Source organism: Electrophorus electricus, chromosome 12, assembly GCF_041902795.1.
Source record: "Electrophorus electricus isolate QZ-2024a chromosome 12, ASM4190279v1, whole genome shotgun sequence".
Taxonomy (NCBI): domain Eukaryota; kingdom Metazoa; phylum Chordata; class Actinopteri; order Gymnotiformes; family Gymnotidae; genus Electrophorus; species Electrophorus electricus.
The window spans coordinates 22,001,152-22,019,542 of NC_137508.1; the positions used below are offsets into that span (position 1 = coordinate 22,001,152).

The window sequence follows — 18,391 nt, forward strand, 5'->3', positions numbered from 1 at the left end:
GTTTTGGAAAGTAAGCTTTAGCAGTCTGTGTAATGTTTGAGCAATAAGGTCAAATTAGATGCATGAACGAATATATATGTATAATCCTTTTGCACGAGATGTTAAATATATGGTATCTTAATCAATCCTAACATTGCGTATCTTAAATATGTATCCAAATTTCTGAATATCTCTATGAGTGACCATCCTTAATTTGAAAAGACAACTAATGAAATAGATGCCACGAGCTTCGATCTGCCTGCTAATGAGCGAAATGGTGGAGAATTTGGGGATTTTGTTTCGTCTGTAGTTTTTCAGTGGCACAACAATGAAGAAAAACTACAATCCCGTGATTCCGACAGGACTCAGACAGATGTAGAGTAGGAGAGTGGGAGGTGGCGAAGCTAAACAGATTCACATTAACACAGTTCAGAGCAGCAGGCAGTCGGTTTATTAGACATTCAAAACCCTGGCGTTTATATCTGTTATAATGCTGCTCGTTGTAGTCGTGGCTGGTTTTGGAGTCGTCGCGCTAATACTAAGACTGCTGTCCCCGCACATCAGGTAGACATCATTATACATGCTTACGAGATGATACTCCTGTATGGCTAATTACACTGAAGTAGGACGATGCATTACAAATCATATTTATGTTTTATATAGGCTAGCGGTCTTGATGTGGTGTTTGCGCGTAATCCTCTGAGCGAGAGAAGTCCAGATACAGCTATTAATGTCCATGGATGTGCAGTACAGTCACTAAAAACATATGCGGTTATGCTCTTATACTTGGGCCTAACTGGACACACTCGAACTGTTGTGTTTAATTTCACACTCGATACATTTTAAGGTTTTATGGTATTTTATAAATGTATTATTTTTTTGCCGAGTGTTCAGTGCATAGGTGAATGTTGAGTGACGGCTACAGTAACCGCCTCCACAGCACATGAGCTGCTTACGGGTTCGACCAATAGGATCTCTCTAAGGGCGGAGTTTATCGCATATGTGTGCGGCCTCATTGGTTGCAGAAAATCCATGCATCTTTAATGCGTGACTCGTAAGCCACGGTGTTTGCGCAGACTGTCTATACAGTCAGTGGGTGTTACTGACAGCAACGTTATCAATAGCACGAATGCAAATGCAGAATCTTTACTTGTGATCCTTGTAATACTTGTATTACAAGACCCACGTGATGCGTTTGTATATGCCATCTAATGACAAGGAAATTAACAGCATACATGATTTTAAATGTGAAGAACACGAATACAAAATCTAACACCAAGATTCTGAAATGTTTGCAATACACAGGTTTTTCAGAACTTCAGCTGTCAGTTTTTCGTAGCGGTATAAGCTTTTAAGCGCTCAATTTTCTTTTGAACTGAGCTACTTCCGAAAATAACTCACGTTCCTAATCTGGTTTACACAATTTTCTTTCTTCCAAGGCTGAGCAAAAAAATATTTTCCAGCATAGTCGCCTTTGCATTGGCAAGTTCTCAACTACACCGTGAGATAACCATCGTAAAATCTTAACTGACTGGTTAAACTGATTGATGAATACCAATACCCCCAAAAAGAGAAAATACGTTTTTGTTCTCTCTCTCTCTCTCTCTCTCTCTCTCTCTCTCTCTCTCTCTCTCTCTCTCTCTCTCTCTCTCTCTCTCTCTCTCTCTCTCTCGCTCTCTCGCTCTCTCTCTCTCTCGCTCTCTCTCTCTCTCTCTGTGTAGGAAATACGCGGCAGGTGGTGCATGTCTCTCTACAGCGCGCTTGGATGGGAAAACGGTATTAATTACTGGAGCGAACACTGGCATCGGGAAAGAGACAGCACTGGACCTGGCCTCTCGGGGTGAGGGAGAACTGCTTCAGCAAAACCCTTCTCTTTACCAATGCTTCAAACAATTATATCATTTCATTTCTTCTCTGTATTCGAATGTTTTATTTTGTGAAATTTAGCTATTGAGCAATTTATTTTTCCATTTGCAATTTTTGCATTCTACTGTTTGTATTTGAAGGCTTTAATCACTGTTACTCAATTTGTAAAATAGTTTTTAAAAAGGTGCTATATGAATAAATAATAATTATTATTATTATTACTACATCCACAAAGCTCACTCAAATGAAGTGTAGAAGCATGTGCTGGAGACCCGTAGGAATAAAAGTCTTTGCGTGCAGGTGCACGGGTAATCCTGGCCTGTCGGGACGTGGCGAAGGGTGAGGAGTCGGCGGCGGAGATCTGCACGCAGGTGGGTGGTGCTCAGGTGGAGGTGCGCGAGCTGGACCTGGCCGACACGTGCTCGATCCGGGCCTTCGCTCAGAGATTCCTACGAGGTACCCTCTCACACCCATGTCCTCAGCAGCGCCAGTTTTCACTCTGAAAGCCTCATTTACACTGTTCAGCTAAAAGGAAAAAAAAAAAAAGTGAACATCATTCAAGGACGAAACCCTACAGCATAACAGTAGCTGGATGTAGTCATGTAGAATAGTCACACCGCTCATGGACCAGAGTATGCTCCATGCATCCTGCTGGGTCAGGTCTTATATTAGTGGAGTGGAATCTTTTTGTGTAGCATTGCCTGTTTTCTAATGTGTTTAAGGCATTTCTTATCACTGCTTATATTAGAAAGTGTTTATAGCATTGCCTGTATTATAGTGTTTATAGCATCATATGTTTATTAACACCCTCCCTTGTGATTTGTCTCTCTTCACAGAGGTGAATCATCTCGACATTTTGATAAACAATGCAGGAGTGATGATGTGTCCATATATGAAAACCGTGGACGGGTTTGAAATGCAGCTGGGAGTCAATCACCTTGGTAAATTTAGGGTGGGATGTAACAATGAACTTTCAGAGTTTTTAAAAAAAAATTTCCCAACCTTAAAATAGTTCTGCATCATTCAGGCCCTCTTACTGTCTGATCCCCTTCCTGTCAGGTCACTTCCTGTTGACCTACCTCCTGATTGGTCTGCTGAAGCGCAGCGCGCCCGCCCGTGTGGTGGTGGTTTCCTCCCTGGCGCATTACTTTGGCTGGATTCGCTTCCACGACCTGCACAGCCAGGGCAGCTACAACAGCGGACTGGCCTACTGTCAGAGCAAACTCGCCAACATCCTCTTCACACGCGAGCTGGCCCGCAGGCTAAAAGGTATGGCGGCAGCCACCGAGGTTGGTGGGAGGAGCTGTCCATCATAACACAGAGCCATCCACAGCTTTGATGACACATCATACTGTTGGATTGAACGTTGCAACTTTTACATGCCAGGACAGAAGAATTACTTCATATTACTTTATGTCAAACAGCAATGCATTTGAACAGTTTTATGCAAGTCACAGCCTTGATTTTCAGGTGACAGCATCTCCTGCAGAAATAGGAGTGCATCTGGAAGTAGAAGCAACCTGTTTAACTGTGCTGGATCCAGATAACCATATAACTCAGTGTGGCTAGGACCAGACGAGACTGGGTGCCAACCCCACGCCATCCCACATTAACCCCCCAGCCACTGTGACCTTTCGACCCCTGCCAGGCTCGAACGTGACGGTGAACTCGGTGCACCCGGGCTCGGTGAGGTCCGAGCTGACTCGTCACTCGGCAACCATGTCGCTGCTCTTCGCACTTTTCTCTGCCTTCCTGAAGACGGCTCGGGAGGGAGCGCAGACATCAATCTACTGCGCTACGGCGGAGGAGCTGCACTCTATCTCAGGAACACACTTTAGGTGAGGCAGCGCGAGCTGCCGCCCAGCTACCCCTGGCAGCAGGCTGTCGGATGGAGTCATTACCATAAGACAGTCTCAGAGCTGGTTCTGTAGTGTAAAAACTGTTGCTGTAACGAACAAAAATCTTTATTTGTCCTTTATTTGAAGGACAAGGAGAAAGACACTGGAATGGAGACCTAAAATATCTTCCTTTTTCTTCAAATGAAGACTTAATTTTCTAAGACTTGACGGAACGTGTTCCCCTCTCTGTTCTTCCCTCTTTCCCAGCGATTGCGCGCCAGCCTCCGTTGCTCCTCAGGGTCGCTGCGAGGAGACCGCGCGAAGACTGTGGGACGTCAGCTGTGAGCTCCTGGGCATCGAATGGGACTGAGGCCAGCACCACCCATCCCTCCATCCGGGACCCCACCCACAGCCCTTTTACCCCGTCTCATCACAAATCTTTCCATTTACACCCCAACCCCCCCCCGGGCTCCCTGATTAGACACTCCCACTGCCAATGCCTCACCCCACTGACCCTCCCCCATTATGTTGCACCATTCCGCCGAACTCCTCCTTCCACGCGTCCGCCAACCTGCTGCAGAGCGCCACTGAACAGAACCGTACTCAGGCTTGCGGTTCCGTCTGGTGCTGGGCTGCGTTTTGCCTCTCATTTGGTTTGTTCCCTGGAGGTGTGAATGTGGCTTTGTCGTTCCCATGCCAAACAGCCCACACTACAGCTGACAAGGACTATGCTAAGGTTTTTATACAGAAGCAAACAAGCCTTTTTACTACTGTTGCATTCATGTCCAGAGAGAGTGATATTTAAATATACATTATGGGGGGGGGGGGTGAACCCCACTTTGTGGTAATGATGGTTCCATACTTTCTTTTTTTTTTTTTTTTTTTTTAAATCACTCCGCTCACTCAAGGTTAGAACTGGGAAAGTTGTGATTTAAATCACAGTTGAACACTGCTGTAAGTGTAAGAGGTTTTTAGTGTGCAGGTTTCAATTGGTCTGATCTCGCCAACAAGAAAATGGAGAAGACAGTATGTCTCTCTCTCTCACACACACACACACACACACACACACACACACACACACACACACACAAAACTCTGTACGTGCGTGCACATGAACACACCTATACATACATGCACACACACGCATTAACACGCACACACACACCTACCTACCTCTGTACGTGTGCACACGAACACACACCTATACATACATGCACACACAAGAAAAAAATCTTTATAGCTTGTTCAATGGTCAGTTTATTAAAACTAACAGTATTATTTATTCCAGTGCTTATTTTATTTTGTGTGCATAGACAGGGTAAACAGATATTTAAGTTAGTTATCACATTTCCATCATTACCTGACATTACTGTGTCTGGACAGAAAAAAGCAAATGTCTCTTATTTGTCTCTTATTAGATTTTCCCCATATACCAACTGAAAGTGACTGAAAACAAGCAAGAGAATAGAAACTCCCACGACCAATAGCCTTCTAGCAGTGGATTAACTCTACCCACACACTAAACTGTACTGTTAGTGGAGTGGATGTGTCTCAGAAAAGCTGTGAATTACAGGTGAGTCAGAGATACAAAAAACACACCTAAACCCACACACACAGTATGGCCTATTCATACAAATTAAACAAGTAACAATATATCAAATAAAGTGGCAATGCAAATTCTGACACACACGCACACACACGCGCACACACAAACATAATTGCTAGATTGACTTTACAAAGCCTAAACATCCAAGAAGAGTAGTGCTGAAAAATGCCCAAATAACGTTGCGTTGGTACAAAACATCGAAGGCTGCTTGTTTTGTTTAGTTTCATAACCTGAGCACTATTCAAACTCTTGTGCTATACACAGGATCCCTCCAAAAAGATTTTTTCAGTAATGCACTCATCCCCAAGACATTGGATTCCCTTTACTGAGGATTGTGGGTAAAAAGTGGCATTTCAAAGCAGACTTTACACAAAAAGCCTATACCATCACAGAGGCAACAAAAAAAGACGGGACTTCTCAAACCATGCAACACATTTCTTTCAAGATCTATTCATCAAACATACTGTTTTAAGAGTAAGAGGACTGGATCAATTATATTATCCATATCACTATTTTATATCTTGATGAATAGGTCAGTTGATGCATAACACACACACACACACACACACAGTACCCTGTTTGGAGCTGAAGTGCTCTGGGGTCAAACGAGAACCCTGTGGAAGAACCCCATCCATCTGAGCTAGGATTACTGCCTTACTGCCAAGGCTCGAGCGAGTCTGGTCTCAGATTAGAAGTGACTTGCCTGGAAGGTTGGGGTAATCGTCACAGAACGTTGCAAATTGGATCCCTTTGCGTGTTTGGGTTGGACAGTGAAAGGTGCTGTGAATCTGTCAGTGGTTTCGAAAGAAGTAAACTCCAGCAGGGGGCACCAAATGCCACGTTGCATTAGCAGAGCTCGTCAGCTGTCGGTTGAACTGTTCTGTAGTCTGGACTGTGTGATTTTGTTAAATACTGGCCACACATGCTTAAGGCGAGTGGGTAACCCATGCTGCCATCAAGTGCTTCTGCAAGACAATCTTAAATTCGCAGGAAGCACTGAAATAGACTTGAGGTCAAGGATAATACCGCACTTTCAGAAGTGTGGAAAGGTGGAAAGTTGTTGGATTTGGCCCTAAAGTCAACAGACCTGATCACGTGACAGGGGTGGCACCTTGGTGATTCGCTTCCTGGGAAATAAATAAGCAGCTTCACGCACACCCACTCCAGCCAGTCGGAGCAGAGCAGGGCGGAGCTTCAATCCCCAGGAGCCAATGGGAGCAAGAGTTGAGTGGCAGTTGCTGACATGGGCTACCTGTTGTGGCCGTGGCGTTGGCGAGACAACTGCTCCTGATGTTCAGAGAGCCACTGGCGACAGATGTCCTGCATGATGGAGTCGCCTGAACTCTCAGCAGCCTGGAGCACTTCCTGGACCTGGGGCCCCGCCTTTGTCGAGTCCAGCTTTACAGCCAGGAGGTACGCTGCTCTGAGTTTACTGCACTGCAGATATGCCTTTATCTACAGACACACACACACACACACACTTAGATGGTACTACCGGGATCTGCAAAAACACACAAAAAATAAATAGATGGAATGTATGTTTACCTTGATCTCAGGGCTTTTGGACTCCAAAATGAGAGACTCCAGTTCTTTGGCCTCGATAAATTACATACATCAAAATTAATTACATATCTACAACCTGTAGTATATGCAACAGTGTAATGGGAAACAATAGCAACATTTAGTGTTTTTTCTATAATAAATGTAAGAACGTTATTTTGTAATTAGCTGTCCAGAATGACTGGAATATGGAAGCCCTCCACTATAAAAACTCTATAAAATACAACCACTATAATAACACTTAAACACTGCTACTGTGTTTAAGAGGCAAGCACATCAAACAAAGCGTTACTGACATTTCTACATTTTAGCTTGAAATTTGAAATGAGCTCAGTTCTTGTCCTAAAGTTACCATGATTTTAAAACAGAAGAGGCCAAGTCTGCTGACCTGAGGTCAGTCTGGCCTGCCGTGTACCGAGTGGGGACAGACTCACATCAGCGGGACTCTTCTCGGCGGCCGAGACGCAGCTGAGAATGATGGCATCGCAGTCACTTTTCGTAGCCGCTCCCGACTCGCCGACGCACTTGAGCAGCTGCCGGACGGCGTGGTACTGATGCTGGTGCACCAGCCGTTGGCCCACGCGCACGTACACCACCCGCGGCTCCAGCTGGAAGTCCTGCACGCGGGCCGAGGGGGAGGGGACGGCACGAGGCATGGTAGGACGAAGGGAGAGAATTGTGGGATTTGTGGGGATTCAGACGATCTTGGTCTCTGTGGCCTAAGACCTTCAAATCAGACATTACGAGCAGTATGATAAAGTTGAAAAGGAGGACGATGCAGTCTCTTACCTGTATGACTCGATACGCGATGCCAAACCCCTCCTCGATGTTCTTACCCCCCAGCATCACCTGCATGGAAAGAGACAGGCTCAGCCTCAGGCCGCAGCTCCACCCAGCTACCTCCACCCAGCCGCCTCCACCCACAGGCCCTCAGTTAAGGGCTTCAAGCGAAGGGAAGACTCTCCCAGGAAGAGGAGCAAAAAAGTGGGGCCACTCTTTCTAGGAATGAATTAGTGAAGTCAAAGCAGGGGGGTTTGATTAACTTGACTGATTCCAATCACACAAACCGCGACCCACATAGTGGGTAATACGGGGTTGATACAAAAACCCTAATAAGGGTTGATACAAAAACCCTAATAAGATAATTAGGTTATAAATATTTTAAATCTAAGATTATAAATATTTATAACCGTAGCTGCCACTAAAATGAATACTGATCCAGTGTCGACAGCTCCATGTTGTTTATATTATATTTGTTTTCAGTGGCACTTGGCTACACTGGCCTGAGCACTCACCTGATCATGTCGGTTAAGAACACAATTTAAATAATGCATTGGCACTTATATTTAAAAAAAATTTTCCCCCCCTTTGTTTTGTGTGAGGAATTATTCATATATGTGCATGTGTATCTACATTACCTTGCAAGCCACATCCATCTTCATTGGACTTCCCCCAAAGAGGGTGGGTGGAGCACTATTCCCGGCAGGGGTGGGGCTAACAGCAGATCGAGTGGGGGAGGAGCTTTCGCAGCGATGCAGGAAGCGTGTCACTTCCAGCTGCAGCACAATAGTGTTCATGTGTCTGAAAAAAACAACCCCAAAAAAAAGACGTTATGGAACAGGCCATTACTGTGCCAACTAGAAAAGGGCATGACAACACACAAAAGACTTAGGAGCTCTGCCTTTATATTAGCTCAACAGTTTCAGCCTGAAAAGGCTGAGAGAGGGTTAAGTAGGGCCGAACTGAGGATGAGCCGGGGGACAAATTAGGGCTGAACTAGCCGATGAACTAGCGAATGACCCAGAGTGACCCGAAGTGCCGACCCGGGTTCCATCTGACCTGGACACGTCGCTGGAGCTCATCCTCTTCCGGAAGGTCGCAGTGGTGGGGGCGGGGTTTGGGGCGGAGCCCGGGGGCGTCATCCTCCGCCGGCTCTGCTGCTGCTGCTGCAGATAGGCACGCAGATGCTCAGTGGCCCGCACCAGCCAGCGCTGCTGTTCGCCCAGCTGCAGGTAGGAGCGCGCGCCGTGCACAAAGAACCGGATGCACGTCATGGCGGCACGCACGTGGTCCTGGATACAGGTAGGCGGGGGAACCAATCAGAATGCAGCATGAACAATTTGGGATGGCCAATGGAAACGTGGGGAGGGGTCTAAGGAGAAGGCAGTAGGCAACCATAAAGGGTAAATGCCTAAACCCGAAAGTTTTTCTTAAACAGAAAAACATCCTTTGTTAGCTAATCTTGCGTTGCCAAGTTTGTGGTCATCTCCCATCTCCCTTTGGGAAGTCGCTATGCATAGCTCATTCATTCATGTGAAGTCACTCAGGGTTTAAATAGGTGTATAAGACATGAATTAAGTTCACTTTATATGACAAATTGTTATAATATGATGTTTTCAGATTCATGGAGAATATATAAATTCTTTTCTGATTTCAATATCAAAAGCCCTCACAACAAATGCATCACCAAGAAGTGCTGAAAGGGTCTGCAGACTGTATGCACAGATTTAGTGTGCATCCAGTACCATCATAAACTGCTGGAGCTGGTAGAGTGTGTGGTAATGGGCCTTGCGCTGCAGCTGGTGACAGGCTGCCAGCAGGTAGTGGCCCCATCTCTCGAGCGTGGGGTCCAGGCTCTCCAGCAACCCCTGCAGGACCCCCAGACGGCCCCGCTCCAGGCATGGCTGCAGCACGCCCTCCAGGAACACCTCCTCGGGGCACTCCTATGAGACAGACAAAGGCTGAACCCCAAGCCAACACTCCGCCCTTCATCCTCACAGCTATTATTATGACTATGAAACTAAAGGTCCTGGAAGACATAGTCAAAGCAAGAGCAGCTCAGTTACTGTCAGATTACTGTCCGATTACACACCGCGCTGTCTAGCTATTTTTAGGCCAGGACTTTAAGGGTCCACATACTTAGCTGTGGGACCAGGTCCAAAGCACGAAGGGTGGGGGTGTACCTTGCTAAGCAGGAGCGTGAGAGCATCTCGCAGGCGGTCGTGACGCAGGTAGAAGCTGACGAGGCTGAGGTGCGTCCCGTACGTAAGCAGGTAGTACAGGCACTCCTGGTAGTGGCTGCAGCGCTGCACCTGGCCCTCCGGCCGATCCATGGCAGCCTGGTCACGGAGGATGAGCTCCAGCTCCGTCAGGGACGCTAGAATATCCTCACTGACTGCCTGCAGACACCCCCATGCACGCACACGCACACGGATATCCTGAGGATACATTAAGAAGCAAATTTGTTTCCTTTCTAAGGAAACGGATTAGTTATGATCTTCGTTTTATGAAAAACTGTGTAACAATGAGAGAACAAAAGGTGAATAAAGGTGTCATGGCAGTCATTCACTGACTGCCTGCAGACACCCCCATGCACGCACACGCACACGGATATCCTGAGGATACATTAAGAAGCAAATTTGTTTCCTTTCTAAGGAAACGGATTAGTTATGATCTTCGTTTTATGAAAAACTGTGTAACAATGAGAGAACAAAAGGTGAATAAAGGTGTCATGGCAGTCATTTGAACCCTTCAGGTCTCAAGCAGCTAGCTCAGCCCTCGCCTAACTGAGGGGCGGCCAGACTGATGCTCCCTCACGGCCCTACCGTGCCCTGCGTGAGTCGCACGCTGGACTCCAGGTGCTGGACGACCTCCTGCAGCAGCCGGGGGCCCAGGTTTAGCTGGTTACGGTCCACCGGAGCCTTCAAGCAGCGGGAGAATTTCTCACGGGCGCCACCAAGACAGCCGGCCTTCAGCATTGCCATGCCCCAGGCATGCCACACGCCGCTGGTGTCCAGGCTGCTTTTGGTGGACACCTGGTATGGACCCAGGACCGGGGGGGGGGGGGGGGGGGGGGGGGGGGGACACGTATCAACCTGTTTGCACTACTCCACCAGAATATTTTTTTATGATTTCACAGTGCTTCTCTGTTGGGGGGGGGGGGGGTTGGGGGGCTTCAGGGAGCAAGCAGCGATGGGCATCCACGCCTCACCTCCACGGCCAGCTGATAGTACTCAGCTTCCAACAGCTGGTTCCTGAGTCGCATCACCGCCGCCATCTCCAGGATGTCGTCCAGGGACGGGATGTACTTGTAGTTGGCGCTGACCAGGATCTTCAGCACGTCCACCTTGCTGATGTAACTGCGGAGAGGGCACAGGAGTGAGGAAAAGATGGAGGTCGAGAGCGAGAGAGAAAGGTCAAAAGAGAGGAAGAGTGCCAGAGTCAGTGTGTACGACGACTACTGGAACACCTAATGCCCAAAATACGTCTTTAAAATCCCCCTCAAAAATACTACGAATTCTGAATTCATAGGAGCAAGAGACATTTGTAGGGTATTTGAAGGCTGTCTTTCAAATGCTGAAGGCGTGAGCAGGAGCAGTGCAAGTCCCAGCCAACCTGTCACAGAGGACCAGGTCCTGGCTGCGTCCCGCCCGGACAAACATCAGCTTGGCGCTGACCAGCAGCTGCCGCATGATGTCAGTCAGGAGGCGGGCATCCACCTCGGGATTGGTCAGCCGGCGGGACAGCGAGCGGCAGTGGCCAATCAGCTGGTGGGCACATGTGGCGTGGTCGCTGTGCAGGGTGAGGATTGCCACACAGAGAGAGGCACTGGGGGCCTGACGGGGAAAAAACAAAACAACAACACAGACAGAGTGATGATGGGAACAAGTTCAGTTTAATTTTGAATTAAAATGATGTGTTAATTGGTACTGGTCAATTGTATTTGGTAAGGGATCCGAAAATCTTGCTCTGCTCAGCTGTACACGAGCCCGAATGCCATTAAAGGAGGAGCGGTCTCGGGGTTCGGACGCAGAACCGGACCTGCTCGTAGTAGAATTCACTCTGCAGCTGCTGGTTCTCTGCCGGGTCCGGGCTGAGCCGGTACTGCTTCTGAGGAATCTCGGGGATATCGACAACCCCGTCTAAAACTCCATCGATGGAGACAGGGCTGCCAATTGCTTGTGGGAAGAGAGAAAGAGCTAGCTCTCATCTTAGTCATATTGCAAATCCCAGCAGGAAGCATGCTAGTAAATACGGTGACTGTGCAGAATAGATGGAGAGGTGGAGACGGGTGGAGAAGAAATACCTTCCATTTGCTCCAGCTCGTCATCTGAGCTGCAACAGCAAAACACAGCGCAAACGAGAGCGTCAGAGACCATTTTGTGGGGAGTGCAGCGCATTTTATCTAATAAACTGATCACCCTCCAAACATGCCCAGTACACTTAGACAAAATTCCAGTAAAATAACTCTGTACTCAACAGAAAACCCAACGAGTGCTTTTCAAGGTTTTATCAAATTTCAGACAACACTTTGACTGAAGGACCCTATTTTTAAAATTTTATACATTATGTATGCTTAACACGTGCATGGAGAATCATGACTGCATATGTCTAAACTCCCTCTGCTAGTTGTAGGTCTTTTAAATAAATTAAAGGTTATACATGTTTTATAAATCTTTCAATGACAGGACCTTATATGGGTGCACTTATATCTCACATAGTGCTCTTAAACAAGGGGTGCGTGCGTGTGTGTGTCTCACTCGGGGTGGTAGAAGTTGTAGCACTCATCACACACTCTCACGGCCTCCTCCGAGCCCTCCACTGCCATCCTGTGGGTGGAGCAGGCGTGACACACCAGCCTCCCACAGCGCCTACAGTGGTGTCGCCTGTTGAACTACGGAGGGCAGAGGAAGGTCAGGGTGGGACAAGATGGAGTGTGAGTGAGGGAGAGAAAGAGAGAAGAAGGGAGTGTGTGTGTGTGTGTGCGCGTGTGAGAGAGAGAGAGACACACACACAAACCCACATCTGCAGGTTTAGTCACCCACGCACCATGCACACTTAAAAGCACCATGGAAAAAGGTACTTAACCCTAATTTATGTAATTTAAACAGAAAAATTAAAAAACGAACATGAAGAAAAAAAGGCATGTCATGCCATGCCTGCCATCTCTAAACCTCACCATGGTGAACCTCTCTCTCTGGCACACCATGCATATATGCTTTTGGTGGTCGGGTATCCAGTCTTTGCGATCTGGCATTTTCTCTGGGGGTGTGAAGAGGGCGGTTGAGGGGCGTGACCTCCTGCCGCTGGAACCCCACTCTCGGCTGTGGGCGGAGCTAGATGGAGTGTGCATGGGAGTACTACCTATACAAGGGGGGGGACCAAAAGCCAAATTCTTAAAGTTGCAATGAATACAAGAGCTCAAAAACGAGTTAAGAGAGTTAAAATGAAATAAAGTATTGAGTCTTTATTAGTGTCAAATGAGATTTGTATTTGTTTACACATCTTCCCAAGTGGGTAGTTTTTTGAACTCTGGTTTGTTAAGGTGCACAAGGTGTCTAAAGAGCCACACTATTTTGTACACTCTAAAATGTACATTATTTATAAAGAACATTTGGCAAATACCATTTGACATGCTAAAAACATTCAATAATTTCTGAAGAATAAGAAACTAAGCAAAGTCATTTTGAGCAAAAACTTTCATGTCATTTGTTTGTTTGACCTGATTAAGGAAGGGGGCGTAGTTGTGGGAGTGCAGGGCTGACCTAATGAGGAAGGTGGCGTGTGGTTCGGGGAAAGTGGAGCTGCATCCATGGCCGGGCACTGAAGCAGCGCCTCCTGCAGGCTGATGACGGAATCTGAAACGCAAATGCAATAAGAAAAATACTCATCACCTTTAACTAGCGAACCTTTAACTGAGCGAATGTTCACTTAGTGTACACGTGCATGGTTCTTTATATACACAGTGTGAAAACAATGAGGGAAAGGTGTGCGTTGTTAAAGAGGGTATTGCTACGTACTGGCACGTGTTAATGAAGAGGCGATCAAGACCTCTATGCTTTCTAACCTAATAAAACACATTGGGGAGTGTGTGCACGTGTGCAGAGTGTCTGGTAGTGCCCGAAGGCTACGCTCTCACCGCTCCGTGACCTCTCCCGTGGGGCATAGGGGAATTCAAGGGCCTTGTGGGCGTATTCAGCCAGCAGCGCGTCGATCTGCTGCCCGCTGATGCCAGCATCCTCGGCAGGCAGAAGGTTCCGGAGCGTGGTGACGGCGCCCGAGGTCCAGTCCACCTTGAGGTTCATCAGGAGCTGCTCGAGCATGAGAAGGGGTTCGGCGAGAAGCTGGAAGTAGTCTGGCCGGGAAGCTTCCGGAAGCGTCAGCAGCACCTGTGGTTGCCGCGGAGGACGCGACAGGCATTCAGAACCCTTTGTGTCATGACGCGTTAAGATGTGTGGCGGAGGTGCACCACTCCATGCAGGTGGGTAAAGAAACAGCTACATTATGGCAGTTGTGCATTTCATCAGGGGACAAACTAGTTAAACAAAAATCCTTTGTTTTTAGCCTAGTACGATATAAGCATAAACGAATGATCACATATGACACCTAGGACAAGGCAGGGGGAAAGAAAAGAAAAAAAAGAAACCCACACACTCCCACCCCACCCCCACCTTAGAGCCAAGATGCAGGGCGTTTATGTGACGTCTGCGTGCTGGGGTCATTCGACTCTGAAAGTGCAGCGTGAGGTAGTCGGACAAGAAGTGGCAGGCAGCCAATCCAGGCCTTCGATCAAGAGCGTGCTCGCTGACCTCCAAAGCGAGCGAATCAGAGAGGCTCTCGAGGAGCTGGCATGGGAGACAGGAGGAAAAATAGCAATGATGCAAATATAGCACAAAGCCCTTGGGGTGTTTTTTTTGTTTGATATTTTAAAAGGACAATGGCAAGTAATGTTTTGACATCAGAACTTTCCTACACACCATCACCATCTCTGTTTGAATATTTTACACCCACACACAAACCTGGAAGGCTTCCTCAGAGTGGCCTTTGTCTAGTAGATGGAGCAGGCTCTCTGTCTGGAGCTGAAGCCTTGACTGCTCTGAAACAGGATATAGCTCCACCCACTGAGAACACAGCTCAAAGTCCTGATCTCACACACACACACACACACACACACACACACACACAAACACACACGCAACACACAAACACAAACACACACACACACACAAACACACACAAAATGTATAACCTGTGTACCATAAGGGTTAGTGCATGGACAATGTTCATTGCATGAAACCCTGCAGGAAGTAGAGGCAAAAATGACTTCCCGTTGAGGACGTTAAGTAGATTGTTATAAAGGGTTATAATATTTTTAAAACCTTTAAAATTTCACCTCCATCCACACAGACAAACAGGAGACAAATGTGCATTCAGATGTGTAATTGTGCTGTACACTAAGTACCCTGCAAAAAACAGTCACGAATTGCTGGGATATTTCCTGCGTACACTTAAGGTATTACAAATAAATAAATAAACAACAACACTTGCTGCTGCTGCTACTGTAAATAGCATTTGTGATTCGTTAGGGGAGGCGGCACCGACCTGGGTGTGCAGCAGCAGGGTCAACATGTCCTCTGGGTTCCTCCTGGACTCATCCCTCAGCTCCTGCCATGTGTGCCACTTCAGTGGAGGCTGCAAGCTCAGGATCTACATGATGCACATGACACAAGAGCACCGTGCGTGCGCATGTCAAAAGGTGGCACAGGGGGCAGAGCACAGGTCAGAGGGCTCACACTATACAACAAAATGGCAGAGAGCATGCTGAGTGGACGCACCCCGTGGTACATGTCGAGTTCGCGTTTCTTCAGCCGGAGCTGCAGCGTGAGCTCGTCGTCTGGGTCGACGGAGGCGGAGAGGCAGAAGCGCAGCAGGTGAAGGCAGCTTTGCAGCGGCCACTGCTCCAAGCCCTGCAGCGCCGCCCGAGCGCGGAGTTCATGGTCACACACACGCATCAGTCGCTCGGGGCCACCGGCGCCTGCATCTGCGTATACGCAGGGGACAAACACAAGTACGCGCACACACACAGATCAGAACACACTGCCCATTTATCCGATATGCCTTTATTTCTCAAAGTTAAATTATTAAAATGGGCCTGAGGGCAACTCGTACTTACTGGGCATTACACTATTACTTTTCCATGGCTACGCTATATGGATATCACAGTTTCTCAGTCAGAATTGCCGGTCAGCAATAGTGGACACACCGATTATAATGTAACTCACCCTCCAGTGCAGTGCATGCAAGCAGCCTGTCCCGCAGCACCTCCTGCTGGCTGCAGCTCTGAGCGTAGAGTTCCAGCAGGGCCAGGGCTCGGTCGAGGTCCCCACCGCTTAGGGCCTGCTGGAAGGCGTGGGCTGCCAGCAACTGCCCTGCCCCCTCCTGCAGCCCAGAGAACAGCATCCCCACCACGGCCTTGCCGCACAGCACTGCCCCGAGGCCGTCTTCGCCCTCGGCCACGCCCAGCCGGGCCCCCAGCAGTGGCGATACCATGTCTCGCAAGTAGGCCCTCAGGACCGGGTAGTCCCGGAGCAAGGCCTCGCCCTCGCGGGCGATCTGCTCGCTGTCGAGCACCGCCTCTTTGCGCACCGCGCTCCGGAAGTACGAGGGCAGGCCGGTCCACCCCGACAGGGCCGGCCAGGTCACCTCGGAGCGGACCACCTCGGCCCGGCCAGCGGAGAGGCACGCGAGCGCTGCCGCCAGGGCCGAGCGGGACTTCAGGAAGGAGATCGCGGAGGGCGTGAGGAGGAAGAGCGAGGAAGAGGAGGAAGAGGAGGAGGAGGAAGACGAAGGCGGGGACGAAGACAGGGAAGGAGGGGAGGCGGAAGGGTTCGGAGGGTCAGCGGCTTCAACAGAGGCGTCGGACGCCGAGCCGGGGTCGGACGCAGAGGTGGGGTCGGAGAGTTCGAGGGCAGGCACGCACTCCTGGGCATGCTGCTGTAGGAGGGCGGAGATGCTGGCAGGGCAGAAGGCGCCGCCCACGCTGGCCCCCATGACCTTCGGAAAGCGGGGGTCCCAGAGGGGGAGGGGCTCACAGCAGCGCTGAACTATGACCTGCTGGACGCTCACATGCAGGCCTTCCTGATGTAGCAGAGATGACAACCTAAAGAGGCAGGCACCCACCCACCCACCCACCCACACACCCACACACCCACACACACACACACACACAAAAACAAATACAGTTTTGTATTTCAGTTTTGTAGCTGGGTGCATGTTCCTGGTTATCGTTGGGGTTTGGCCACTGAGTGCAGACTTTACGGCAGAGGGCTGTGTGCGCTCTGGATGTTAGCCGCGTGCACAGACGCTCCTGTTTGTGGAACTTCATCAGCCCTGCCTGCGGTGGGTGAACACAGCGAGGCCGGTGCGCATGCCGTACCTGTCAGGTGCCACCTGCCTCTCGAAGAGCAAGTGCGACAGCAGCTGGGCAGGTGGCTGCAGCAGCACGAGGAGAGGATTCCCCAGCTTCACATCTGCACTCTGATCTACACACACACACACACACACACACACACACACACACACACACACACACACACACACACACACACACACACACACACACACACACACATTCCAGGCAATGACTTGTTAAAGAGCCATACATGTTGCTATGCAGTTACTAAGCAACATGTTTCAACTATTTTTCAACGACACGATTAATTAACCGGTGTTTAAAACAAACAAAAACAAGCCACTCACCCTCGGAGCTCAGGCTGCGGACGAGCACCTTCGCCAGCATGTTGACATAGTCCAGGAAGCTGCGGACGTAGTCCGGCCTGTGTGGGGCGCTGTCCGGCTGAGGCAGGCCGAGCTGTTCGAGCTGGTCGAGCGAACGCAGCAGCTGTTTCATGGCCAAGCGCACGGGGTGCGAGTCCAGCTCGGACGGCTTCAGCACAGCCTGGTCAAGCAGGAAGGACAGCACGGCACTGTTTGACTGGCCTTCACCTGTAGGGAGCAGCAGAGGCGGTCAGAGCCGGCAGCGCCACCCCAAGGACGCGATTTCTCCATAAGCTTAATAACTTGATAATAAAGTGATTATTGCCCAATAGGAATATCACTCTTGTTGGACAGAACTGTAATCTAACTTTTTGAAATCTGCCCCATATAGTACAGCTCAAAGAAGATGAACAGTGACAGCCAGCTTAACACAAATGACTTTCAGATGAAGGAAGACGTGACCTGTTACTGTTCCCAATGCTTAGCCACATAGTCGAGACATTAAATCTAGAGGTTGAACAGTGTAACCTGCTCACTCGTCAGTTATACTCCGCTAATGTTAACAATACACTTACAACATTATGAGTAAGGTAACTTCTCCAACCAAAACACACAAGCATGCATGCTCAGACATTCAGCTCCGAGACGTTTAGTGCACAACTGCAACAATCGGCTTGTCGTGAGGAAAGGGGTTTAGGAGGCAGCTGGTGCCGGTTAGGCGGCGCAGGTGCTAGGGTGGAGCCGGAGAAGGCTCCCAGCGCTTTTTACCAGCCGCGTCCATGGCGGCGGCCAGGGTCTGCAGGGTGACATCCAGGCACTGGATGAGGGCGAGGCGTCCGGCGATGACCTCCTCCGTCAGGGATGGGTGACAACACAGCAGCACATCCTGGGCACTACAGCCAAACGGAGCCTGGGGCACACCCTCCTCTCCACTACCATCTACACACAGACAGGCAGAAACGGATGCGGAGGAAATGAGAGCGAT

General features: G+C 49.0%; 2 protein-coding genes across 7 annotated transcripts in view; one reads left to right on the plus strand and one right to left on the minus strand.

The window, feature by feature from the left end:
* Positions 1-4,961, plus strand: rdh12 (retinol dehydrogenase 12). The gene is made up of 7 exons (XM_027008228.3): positions 1-543; positions 1,701-1,819; positions 2,146-2,301; positions 2,682-2,786; positions 2,905-3,114; positions 3,494-3,683; positions 3,951-4,961. Exons 1-7 carry the CDS (start codon positions 470-472, stop codon positions 4,051-4,053), a joined length of 957 nt encoding a protein of 318 aa, XP_026864029.2. The 5' UTR covers positions 1-469; the 3' UTR covers positions 4,054-4,961.
* The window catches only part of zfyve26 (zinc finger, FYVE domain containing 26), a 24,209-nt gene continuing 10,734 nt past the window's right edge, over positions 4,917-18,391 (minus strand). Inside the window, exons 17-41 of one of the 6 annotated variants that reach the window (XM_035531402.2) lie at positions 18,175-18,345; positions 17,389-17,634; positions 17,066-17,171; positions 15,912-16,789; positions 15,465-15,670; positions 15,232-15,336; positions 14,649-14,771; positions 14,301-14,474; positions 13,769-14,018; positions 13,395-13,487; positions 12,809-12,993; positions 12,390-12,523; positions 11,936-11,964; positions 11,671-11,807; positions 11,245-11,465; positions 10,841-10,988; positions 10,455-10,664; positions 9,813-10,028; positions 9,375-9,572; positions 8,689-8,921; positions 8,268-8,430; positions 7,639-7,698; positions 7,284-7,466; positions 6,835-6,885; positions 4,917-6,744 (exon numbers count right to left, since the gene is read on the minus strand). In XM_035531402.2, coding sequence (XP_035387295.2) covers positions 6,538-6,744; positions 6,835-6,885; positions 7,284-7,466; positions 7,639-7,698; positions 8,268-8,430; positions 8,689-8,921; positions 9,375-9,572; positions 9,813-10,028; positions 10,455-10,664; positions 10,841-10,988; positions 11,245-11,465; positions 11,671-11,807; positions 11,936-11,964; positions 12,390-12,523; positions 12,809-12,993; positions 13,395-13,487; positions 13,769-14,018; positions 14,301-14,474; positions 14,649-14,771; positions 15,232-15,336; positions 15,465-15,670; positions 15,912-16,789; positions 17,066-17,171; positions 17,389-17,634; positions 18,175-18,345 — 4,727 coding nt within the window. In that variant the 3' untranslated portion in view covers positions 4,917-6,537. The other 5 variants (XM_035531400.2, XM_035531404.2, XR_014126536.1 and 2 more) reach the window with 5 other exon arrangements.